We start from the raw sequence: 12,137 nt of genomic DNA on the forward strand, positions 1-12,137 counted from the left end.
TGTGACAAAGACAAGGTGACTTGTCAGCTGAATTTTCATCTAGTATCTTACAGGAATCCTGTTGCAAAATAATAAGGTAAGCTCTCATGGCCTGCACGACTCCTGTGGTTTTGCCATTTGAAAAAATAAAAGGAAATGGAGTGAAGAAAGCAACAAATAACTCTACCTCCAAAAATCCAACCCACTCATCTCAAAATTTCAGAAAGGTTCTATTTTTATATGAAATAATATATATAGTCCTAAACCCTTATCTATATGTTCCCAGTATTTTCCCCTTTTAACTGGAAACATTTTAAAAACATTTTGGGTCTAATTTGCTTTAAAAAAACCTAAAACTCTAAGGTTTGCTATTTTAAATGGCATTCCTTCTCTGAAGTAAGAATCAAAACTTTTTAATATCTTCTGAATTTCTCAGTCTTTTATAATTCCGCCTCCATTATGAAAAGCTGTATTTGAATGTTACTGTCTTTTTGTGCGTATTTAGTTATATCAGGTTTTTTTCTTTTAATTAAAAAAAAAGACATTCTCTCCTCTATTAGTAATGCAAAACCAGCAGAGTTAAGTAAGTTAATACTCCTATTTCCAAAACATCAGTATATTTCCTAAATTCAACATAAAAATGAGTCAGGATAACTTGGATGTGATGGGCAATGGGGGGAAATGAATTTCCCTAGGAGATGATGGAAACAGAAGAAACTAGTTAGATCCTAGTCATACTGGCAAGAACGAATCAAGGAGGAAGATACAGTTAGTTTTGAACTGAAAATATCTGGTAAAGAAGCTTACAGACAAAATAAACAGCATCCCTGAAGTCCATTTCTAATTAATTTTACAGATTCACCAAAGGTAATAAAGCAATGCTGAGAATTACTTATGACAGATTTATGTTAGCAACTGAATTTGAAGGCCAAAGGTAAAATCAAAAAACTGGTTCACTTCATCTGTGTTACTAATTCAACGACCTCTTGGAAAATATGCACAACAGCAGCCTGCAGAAAGCTTTTCTTAACATATCATACCTCTCTATTGTAAACTAAAGAACCTACAGGGTGTTAATAAACTGAGTACAATAGTACATCTTGCTTTTAATAAGATGTTTGTCCAGAAAGCACATTAAAGCCTCATTCAAACGAAGGTGATAATGCATATATATGGTGTCCTAATAATGAGAAATCACACCTTCCTTTCTTTTTCTCATTCCCAGCTCCTTCCCTCCACCCCTTTTTCAGAAGCTGCACATTTTTTAAATGAGTTTCCTGGTCAATAAGTAAAAAGAGTATTAGATATCTTCTAACATATTTGATTTTTCAGATAAAATTGAACGCTTGAAAGCTTCAACAACGACTGAAGGTGTATCTTCGCTTTATGCTAGAAGCTTTTTTGGCAAGTTGCCTACCAGGGAGCACTTCACTGCTCAGACGAGATCCTTGCAATGAGTTATAATATAAAGTTACACTCCTATATTCCATGTAAGCATATTAAAAGATGATAAATAACGAAATCTAAAGACCAAATATATAGCAGAAAAGCTAGCTCCTCTATAGTTACACATTTAAAATCCCTGCTTATATGTAATCCTGATTCCGATCGTAAAGCCACCACTTGCTGTGTTCTTCATCAGCTTCCTAATTGGTGTAACATTCCTAAAGTGTGAAAAAATATATAAATCAAGGATTACAAATGCGATTACAAATGTATTCAAATTATTAATCACACTAACACTTCTGTTGGGGTTATCCTTCTACAGGATCACATTACATCTTATCTAATGGAACAAGAGCATGGAAGAGCTCTCCTATGGCAACCCTGATTTTAGAGGAAGCCAATGATTTCCAGACCCACAGACCCATCTGAAGGAGTCTACAGAGTTGTAAAACTTCAGGCAACCTAGCAGGAGGCATTACCCTTAAAAAGTTCTCTAATGACCTGGATTTTTTTTTTCCTTTAAGATGTATTTCTTATACCTAACTGGTGCCTCCTAGAAATTTGTAAACCAGAAGGTATGGCTGAGAGTTTGTGAAAGTAAGGCTCCAAGCATTAGGGGCAGGATGCTGGGGATGGACGAGCAGAGAGCAGGATCCTGCTGCCGGTAGGGAATGCCAGATGGATCCCGCAGTCATCCGGTGAAGCCCTTGTCACATGTCTCCAGACAGACTTCAGCACGGGCACATTCACAGTGAATTTCTACATTAAGATGAATCTCTTCTTACTAATTATGGAGATCGTAGGAAAGTAAGGTGAGAGTGCTCCCAGGGCTGTAACTGCTCTGTCTCCTGGCTCCTTCTGAGAAAGTGCTATTGAAAAAATTTGCAGAAATGCCTGTTCCTGCAATACTCACAGTGCATTTTTACGAATCAAAAAGGTGTGATTTGATAAGCATCAAATAAAGCTCAGAACAGCCCCTAAAACCACACAATTTGAGTAAATACGAATTATTCTTATTTCTTCTGCACCTCACCTTCCCACCACTCCCAGTGCACACACAGAGCTCTCTCCCCCGAGCAGAATGATGTCCAAGTACAATCACTGACAGAAAAAAGGTGATTTCCCTCCTTTCAGTCAGATGTGGCACATTTCATTTAAATTATACACCAATAAAAGCTGCATGTCACAGAAAAGAAGGTGGCACAGAGCCCTTCAGAGAATAAAATATTATCCTCCCTAAACCCTCGACCATCACCTGCCTGTCAATGTAAATCATTCATTTATCACATTTTTTTCCCAATCACACAGGCTTTAGAAGTCTGAGCCACTACCCAAAATGAATCAAAATAAATGGAAGATTTATTTCACTGGGTTTTCGATCAGAGCGCTGAGTGAATACACAGACAGCTTTGACACTTTGCCCATGTTTAGTGTCATTAGAACTTCCAGAAAATTATAAAGAATACACAGATTCACTGGGAAAGGACCCCACACCTGCTTTGTGCCTGTGGGGGCTGGTTCCCCGTGCCCCAGAGTGGGAGCCAAATCTAACCAGTGTCATCTCCCACAGACGCTCTTTGGACCCAGGAGGACTGTCAGAGGCGCGAGCCGTGAGACAGCTATGTCCTCTCTCTGATGGTCTGAGAGCAGAAGAACTCGAGTCTGTTTTCTTCACAGAGTTTCTCTCTCTTTCAAAAGACCAAGGGTGTTTGCTAAACTGCCTCTTCAGAAAGAAGTGGCATTAAAGTTGAAAGTTTGGTGTTTCATTTGCTTGTTTTAAGGCTTTTAAGAGGTAATGTTTTAGCATTGTCGTAACATAAATTACAGGCAGTCATGAAAATCTTCAATGGCAAGACATGACAAGCGCAGAGAGGTGCCTACTACTGCTCTGCTCTTGCAGGTCACCTCTTGGATCAGCTCTTGTGATGCGAGACTCGTTTCATCTCAGTTATCCTTTTATCTTCCATTTCTTTGCTGAGCAACTTTTCACTACAGTTTTATGCAGCCAATATTTGTAGTAGAAAAAAAAAAGTCATAATTCCAAAGTAATATTTCCATGACTTTTTGTCTTTACTTTTAAGCCCAGTTGGTACATAAACACCAGCCTACACATTATCATCACAGCAAACGCTGTCTCAGAAATACCAGGACTTCAGAAAATCACCTTTTATAGAGAAGAATATAAAATGACCCTATTGGTTAAAAGGCATATCGAAAGGATTTTTCATGTTGCATTTTAATGTGATAATTAATTCCTAAAAGTCTGAGTTTCAGTCTTCATATAAATAAGTGGATGTTAATAGGCCATCCATAAAGACTCCCCATGCTAAAATACAAATGAGATATCCCTTATGTTTATACGTGTGTAAGTACAATTAATATTGCAACCCAACTGGAAACAAAATTGCTTTAGTTAACCAACCATTGCAAAGCAATCAAACGTGGTATCAAATGTAATTGTAGAAGATCCATTTGGGGAATAACAGCAATCATTTCATACAAAATTCTCCCCTCCTTCCAATTCACGTACAATTTTTTTTAAGACTCTCCATGCCAGAAAAATAATTGGACCATCACAAGTGTCAAAACGACCCGCCTTTCACTCTGCAGCATACAAGAAAATTCAAACTGACAAGGCTGCTTCATTTAGAAATATTAGTTTTTACCTCTGACTTGTAACTGCTTTAATCTAAAAATGTTTAAGTAGGTTTTATTTCTCCAGCTGCACTTGCAGCTAGGGAATTGGGCAAGACCAATGGAGGAGGAAGCAGAGCATGGCATTTTTATTTGCCTAAAGCAAAGCACTTTGTATTTGCTCTCATAAACCTCACAAATATTCTCTAAAGACTTAATAGTTTTCTAGCAGGTACACATTATTTTAAGGCAGTAGATGAAAACCGCAGTTCAGATATTTTAATTGACTTTGTGCTTAATTGGGAAACAACATGTTACAATCCAATACCAATGATTTTTTTTCCTTTTTTACTCAGAAGACATTCAGTATTCTTAATTATTATTCTTAATTAATAATCCTTTTAATCACTTTGCATTTTTTAGTAAACTAATTAGTAATTGCCAAAGTTATTTGGATATTTAATTATCAATGCAAAATTCCAAAATCCATTATGATCTTTATTTCTGTCACTTAGCTAAAAACCAATGATAAATTTGTAAGATACTTGCTCTTAACTCATTTCAGATTTTTTTTCTTTGGTATTGAGACATTCAGTATACACCTGACAAACATTCATTTATTAATAAAAAGAATACATATAGCCCCCAGGGTCAATCTGTGTATTTAGAAAGCTATGCAAGGTGACAGAGGGATAGGAGTATGAAAATACTTCAACTAACACCAGACATTTGCTCTTCAGTAAGATGCTCGGTCACAACATCCCAGATTCAAATTAATATCAATCTCAGACTTCTATGTTCATGGTTATTTTTTGTTTTGGTAAACACAAACAGAATATTTCAGACAAAACCAAAATAAAATTTAAAACTTCTTAAACTGTAGTAAAGATTCCTTAAACTATTGATCCTGGCAAGATCATGGAGCAGATCCTCCTGGAATCTATGCTAAGGCACATAGAGGACAGAAAGGTGATTCAAGACAGCCAGCATGACTTCACTGCAGGCAAACTGTGCCTGGCAAATTTGGTAGCCTTCTACGACAGTGTTATAGCATCGGTGAAGGCAAGAGTGACTGATGCCATCTACCCGGGCTTGTGCAATGCATTTTCCACTGTCACACACAACATCCTTGTCTCTAAATTGGGGAGACATGGATTGGATGGATGGGCCACTCGGTGGGTAAGGAATTGGCTGGTTGGTTGCACTCAAAGAGTGGAAACCAGTGACGAGCAGTGTCCCTCAGGGGTGTGTATCGGGACCAGTATTATTTAACGTCTTTGTCAGGGACAGGGACAGTGGGATTGAGTGTACCCTCAGCAAGTTTGTGGATGACACCAAGTTGAGTGGTGTGGTCAATACTCTAGAGGGAAGCGATGGCACCCAGAGGGACCTGGCTACAGAAATGGGCCCTTGTGAAACTCGTGAAATTCAACAAGGCCAAGTGCAAGGTCCTGCATGTGGATCGGGGCAATCTCAAGCACATACACAGGCTTGGCAATGAGTGGATTGAGAACAGCCCTGCCGAGAAGGACTTGGGGTTACTGGTGGATGAAAAACTGAATATGAGCTGACAATATGTGCTTGCAGCCCAGAAGGCCAACCATATCCTGGGCTGCATCCCCAGCAGCGTGGCCAGCAGGGTGAGGGAGGGGATTCTGCCCCTCTGCTCCACTCTGGTGAGACCCCCCTGGGAGTCCTGCGTCCAGCTCTGGAGCCCTCAGCATGGGAATGACATGGACCTGTTGGAGTGGGTCCAGAGGAGGCCACAAAGATGATCAGAGGGATGGAGCACCTCACCTAGAAGGAAAAGCTGAGGGAGTTGGGGCTGTTCAGCCTGCAGAAGAAAAGGCTGCAGGGAGACCTTATAGCAGCCTTCTAGTACTTGAAAGGGGCCTACAGAAAAGGTGGGGAAGGACTTTTCATCAAGAAGTACAGGATGAGGAGTAATGCTTTTAAACTAAAAGAGGAAACATTTAGATTAGATATTAGGATGAAATCTTTTACTGTGAGGGTGGTGAGGCACTGGCACAGGTTGCCCAGAGAAGCTGTGGCTGCCCCCTCCCTGGCAGTGTTCAATGCCAGGTTGGATGGGGCTTTGAGCAACCTGGTCTAGTGGAAGGTGTCCCTGTCCATGGCAGGGGAGCTGGAACTAGATGATCTATAAGGTCCCTTCCAACCCAAACCATTCCATGATTCTATGATTCTATGAATTATCAAAAAGGCAAAACATAAATTTTCACTTCTGTTTTTTCTTTACTTCGTCTTCTTGAAGCAGCTGGAATTTAATACAGTATAGTAAGAGAAATATTGGAAGAAATTCTACTTTCAATCCATTACAAATAGTAGGGAAAAGGGATTTTAATAGATGTGGATTTGTGTTTCTGTCAACGGTTTAGTCCCAAAATTTTTTCTAAAAGGCAAGCAAATTCAAAACTTCAGAAAATTCTGACAGTCTTTACATGAAATTATTAGCTGAAAAAACAAAAACGGGGCTGTAGGACAGAATTTGGATCTTCAAATATTTTTTCCTGTCCTAGTTTATTTCAAATCGTATCTGAGGATGCTGAATTTTTGTTATACTGTGACATTAGCCTGCAAATAAAATCTTTACAAATCTTTAATGCTTACATGCTTCTTTTGTGCCAAACTCAGCAATAAACATTCATATTTTGAATAGGGTGTTAGAACAAGCACTCTGGCAGTCTTTTGATGGACACATCCCTTGTAGTTCTGTATAGACCTTGGTATTATGGCCAGCCCTCTTTACCCTTCCTCTTTTGGAGCTCTTCCACTGACGGCAGCCCATACTTACTTCCCAGAAGGAACGTTTGTAACATTTTCTCCTAAAACTCCATAGGTTATTATTCAGCTGCAATCTGACTGTCAAGACCACTGCTGATCATGAGCTTGTTAGAAGCAGAAATAAACTGTCCCAAAGAGTTTCTTTCTACAGTGACTCACATGCAATGCTGCTGGAGGGGCTTTCATCACCCCAAACCAAATTTTGGACAAGAAATAAACTTTGTAGACCATTCATAATGCTATCAGCAGTACTTTAAAAACCCTCGTGTGCAGAAAGATTTACATTATATCTTCTATTTTCCATCCCAGCCATTAGGAGAATGAATCTTCCACTGAAAATTAAGTTTATTAGAAAGATCTGTGCGCAAACTAATTTGAGCAGGCATTTTCTAAAAAGTGAGCCAGAAGAGAAGAAAGATTACTTCTGGCAAAAATGGAACAAATTAAATTATAAGAGGCTTAATACATTTATTTGAAATTTAATTGCATAACCTAATGTCAAGGTTATTATATGGTGCACAGGGTTCTCATCCAAATTCAAAACAGTAAAGCACAAACTCAGTTTGCAGTTACTTCATTATAAATTCAACTGCATTTTTTTAATTTTATTCTGACCATAGTCTTTGCCAGAGCCACAACATTAATACAAAATCATATTTCAAAATTACATTGAGATCTCTCCTTTGCAATGAATTCTAATAAGACCAGAAGCCTCTCTGGTATGACCGACTTCTGCTGCAAGTAAAGGGCAAAATGAAAACCAAAAGCTGAGATGGTGTCATCGATGTGATGCCAGTGTGTGCACTAAGCAGCAAAACGATCAGAAAGAGCATCTGACTGTATTCCCACCATTCTGCACTGAGTCCATCAGACCTGCGGGGTTTGTTTGCTATTCAAAACAGAGACAGATTAGCAGAAAAGGTCGCTGCAGCATTCGCACTACTGCATCCCTATGGAATATGCGGTCTGTGTTTCACTGTGTATCAGGAGCTGTGTCTGTGCAGAGAGCACACTTACACGCATTCAGGCCGTGTCCAGACCCTCTCTGCACTCTTTAAAGCCAGACACTCTTACTGAATTATTTGGCCTGACTTTAGGGATCTTTTACGTCTGTCTGTTTTCACATCTCCAAGTGTGTGAGGAACACTGGATCAGAGAGCACGCTACAGAAAACCATTGTGAGTTTAACTGTGTGCCGCTATGATGCTAGTGGATGCGCAAACACAGTCTAGGTTTGTAGCAGCACCACGTAAAAGCACCATCTGTTTTTTATTTCTGAAGGAACAGGTAGTGAAGGCATAATAAATGACTTTGACACTTAGCAGGGAACTGTAGCCTAAAATTAACAAGCTTATAATCATGCAGCACAATATTAATGTGACTTCATTGGTAATAAAGAATTAATGTTGTACAATTTACAATCATCTCACTTGTTTTTCAGTGAAGCCTGAAGTGATTGAAGAAGATAGTTTAGTGTTTGTCCAGGTTAGGGCCTCTTTCAGCAGTACTAGAATACTGAAGAGATGCAGTTATCAAAGTATTGAAAAGTATTCTAAAAAAATAGTCTATGACTCCCAATATAGACAGTCACGTGGATAACCAGATCCTTCTGTATTAAGCTTTTTCATGCTTTTTTCCCACCTCATAAGCAAAAAAACAGCTTGTAAAAATCTTTTCTCTGATTCTGTGTTTCAGTGCTTGGAGTAGCACATTTTTAACTGGTAGTGACCGTCACTCAAACGCCTTCTCTGTAATCATTCCTTGTATGTCAAAACAAACAGAGGTCTTGTGTACACCAGGAGCCACATCCCTGAGCTCTGGGACGCTCCCTGAGAGTTCCTGAAGTGAAAAGTCCACTTTATTCTCTAGACACCCATACTGAGACTCTATTTACTGAATAAAATAAAATGCCCATTCACAGTCAATGCCTCCTTCTGTGGTGGATATATAAACAACACTTGTAAGAATATAGTTAAAATTTCAAAGAGGATAAATCCAAGAAGGTTAACAGGAGAAAAAATGAAACTTACCCCAAACTCATCCCTCCACTGATGTGATGCTTGGTACTTCTCTGCTTCTTTAGCGAGGCGCTGAAGACCAAAGAGAGAGTAGACATACATTTTAGTCTTTACTGATTCTACACATAGCAAAGCCTTTCTTCTTTAATTTCTTCCTACACGTCTTCTCCACACATTTTTCTATATATCTATGCTTTTTTACACTTACTTGATAATTATGTCTATTTAAGTAAAGATGTACCACCTTATTTCAAAAATGCTATTTTCTGTATTATTTTCTTATTTAAGTACTGTAATCATGCATGAGAAAACTTAACCCTCATTTCAATGTCATTTAAGAAGTCCTAGTTAAGTTCAAAATCCATCAATATCCTTCCGAAAATACTTTCTCCTTACACACACCACCTTGCCTTATAAATATTCATTTAATCTACCATCCAATGACAAGTATTTATTAGAATCTTAAAACACTGTATTATGGACATTAATTTCTCCCTTTAATTATTTAGCTTCAATTAGAGGAAGAACTGACATCCCCTGTCAGTTCTATTAGGGATCCATAAAAACTCCGTGATTTGGACTAGCTGTAGTCTGGTCCCATGGACTGAATACATGTCAGCAGCTGGAGAGTAACAGGCATGCTCCTAGAGGGCATTTTTCCCGTTTAAATTAATTTGAAAGACATGCAGTTTGTCTACTCAGCCCCACGGGAAGTAAAGCACAGCGCACAGGAATGATCAGATGATGCTCTTTCAAATCAATCTCGTGTACAGACAAATCCATTGGGTTGGTGACATGTCCCTCCTCATACAAAACAAAGGCTTTGAAAAAAAAACCTGTTTGCACACACTTATGAGAAGTTTACTACAAGTCTGCATATAAGAGTCACCAAGCATAATGCGTGTACTCCAGCCAAGCTGCACAGAGCATCCCCTGTGCCGGCAGCCCTGGAGGCAGGTGCCCATCCTGCAAGCAAGCAAGCTCCCTCTGAAGGAGCAGCTACCTGATGTGAACAGAGTTCTCGCGGACTCAGCCATGGCCTAATTGCAGAGTGACTCACTTTGAGAACTGAATTATTTTATAGCCCGGCTGTATCCACCAGATAACTGGGGATGAAAATGCTTTATAGTGTATCGACATGTGCACAGTAAGCCTTCTGATCCTTTCAATAGTCAGAGCAACCCCTACACAAAATGAACTGGCGGTCTAAGTGCCATTTTCAGTTGGGTCAGCTGTCAGTTCTTGCTAACAACCAGCAGGAGTGTGACCAGCAAGTTCACATAAGCTGGAATCGCCGAGACGGTGCTATCAGAACGTCCCCTCAGCCCCCAGCCGGGACAGCAGCCGCCAGGTTATTCGATCCCACGAGAGCAGTCCCACTGCCAGCTATCCAGATGATAAATTTCACAAAGCAAAACTTAGGACTTTTTCCTTTCTTTTTCATTTGCAATTATCGTATATAAACAAAAAGCCCTAACAAACCTATATGCTCTGCTGCCAGAAAACAGTGTCCCCACTTCTTTGGTTTATTGTCAGTTCAAATGATCCTTAGCTAATAGAAAGTTACTGGCATCATACAGGCATTGCCAACCGGAGGTACCCTCCAGGGCAGCCAAGCACCACCTTTCCAAAAGAAAAATTGTAATATAATTTGATGCGTTGCACTGGGAAAAAGCATAGCACAGCTCTTCCCTGGCCCCACTGGACAAAGACCTCAGCTACCTATACAGTATATTCAGTTTTCTGGTAATACACCACAACAATTTTGTCCATCTAATTTCATCACTCAGTCTAGCCAGTTCTGCATCTAAACTTGCTTATCCTCCGACGAGTTCAAGACGATTAAGTCAGGTTTCAACAGACTGTAGCAAAGCAAGATATGACACTTACTACACATGTAGATAGCTGCCATTAACACTGCCCTCGGATTTCCCTCATAGCCTGTTTCATTGCTTTATGGGACCCAGAGAACTGCAATTGTTTTCCACAGAAGACAGTGGCACCCAAACGCACAAACTGACAGATGGATTATGAAGAGAAATAAGCAATGAGCATCAACGTTACTAGGAATTCTGCATGGAGAGAACTGCAGCCACACTTGAAATTCCTCAGCTCCATGAAAAGTTGGTAGATTCCTCAGCTAATCTGCACTGTAAAGTGCAAATTCTAAAAGCAAATGAAAAAATTATAATTGTATGGTTTTGTTGTTTCGCAGTTTTTTGGTCTCAAATGGAGAAAAAAAGCATATTCCCCACGAAGGAGATATTGTGTTCTTATTCTTTTTGAGGATTTTTTCAGTCAGGTTGAAGTTCAAACCCATTGTAACTAAGTAACCTACTAACATAACTCTACATGCAATTTCTACAGCTCTCTATACCTTAAAATAGCTTCCAAAATGAGAAGTCATTATTTGGGGTATATGTACAGAGCTCTCTTAAAAGTAACCAAGTGCATATGAAAGCACAAGCAACCAGTCACAGAGAAACAATACCAAACAATGAGAAAACGGCTGTTCCTTGACTCCAAAAAACCAAAACCCAACACTTTACTGGAAGTACACACGACCATGAGCCAGGCCTATGCACACTGGCTCTAGCAACAGCCTGAGACACTTATTTGATGTCTTCCTTACTGCTTGACTGAAGGATCCCTGCATTTTGCTCTACTGCATAACAATCAATTTATTTTTTGCACTAGTTATTAGACCAATTTTCAAAATTACATCCAAAAATTTAGCTGGAATGCACCCAAAAGTTTAGCTGGAATGTATATATAGAATGTATTTCCTAGTATCCTATGTCAAAGATAGAACTAAAGCCTAGCCAACTTGATATCAACCCAGTATTGTTTTCCCTGAAGCAGATCAACTTTTCCATCAACAATTCTTATAAATGCTACACAAATTATTAGCAGTCGGTATAGTGGCTATTAGGCAGGACTAGAATAAATCTGTAAGTTGAGTGGTCACAATAATAAGTCATTTGATCTCTCAAAATGAGGATAATTATTGTATCTTCACCTCCTAATACTGCAACAGAACAACCCTGTGATTCTCCAGTTCTGTAAGTCATGTATGTAAAAACCAGACAGGTTCGTTTCCCAAAGACTAGACTGCTACAGTACTCTGACCACCCAGCTCCTGTCCAGCAGAAGACTATTCATCAATGTTTATGTGCAGGCTATCACAAGGACACAGATCATGCAAGGACTTAATTTTCAATAAGTGGGTTTTTTTTAAATACATGGGTTGATTGATAG

General features: G+C 39.2%; 1 protein-coding gene across 5 annotated transcripts in view; it reads right to left on the reverse strand.

The window, feature by feature from the left end:
- Positions 1-12,137, reverse strand: part of CACNA2D1 (calcium voltage-gated channel auxiliary subunit alpha2delta 1) — a 439,617-nt gene that overhangs the window by 221,883 nt on the left and 205,597 nt on the right. For all 5 annotated transcript variants that reach the window (XM_075427738.1, XM_075427739.1, XM_075427736.1 and 2 more), the window contains exon 4: positions 8,892-8,951. In XM_075427738.1, coding sequence (XP_075283853.1) covers positions 8,892-8,951 — 60 coding nt within the window. The remainder of the gene's footprint in view (positions 1-8,891; positions 8,952-12,137) is intronic.

The sequence above is a fragment of the Opisthocomus hoazin genome, chromosome 8 (genome assembly GCF_030867145.1).
Source record: "Opisthocomus hoazin isolate bOpiHoa1 chromosome 8, bOpiHoa1.hap1, whole genome shotgun sequence".
In the NCBI taxonomy this organism is placed as follows: Eukaryota; Metazoa; Chordata; class Aves; order Opisthocomiformes; family Opisthocomidae; genus Opisthocomus; species Opisthocomus hoazin.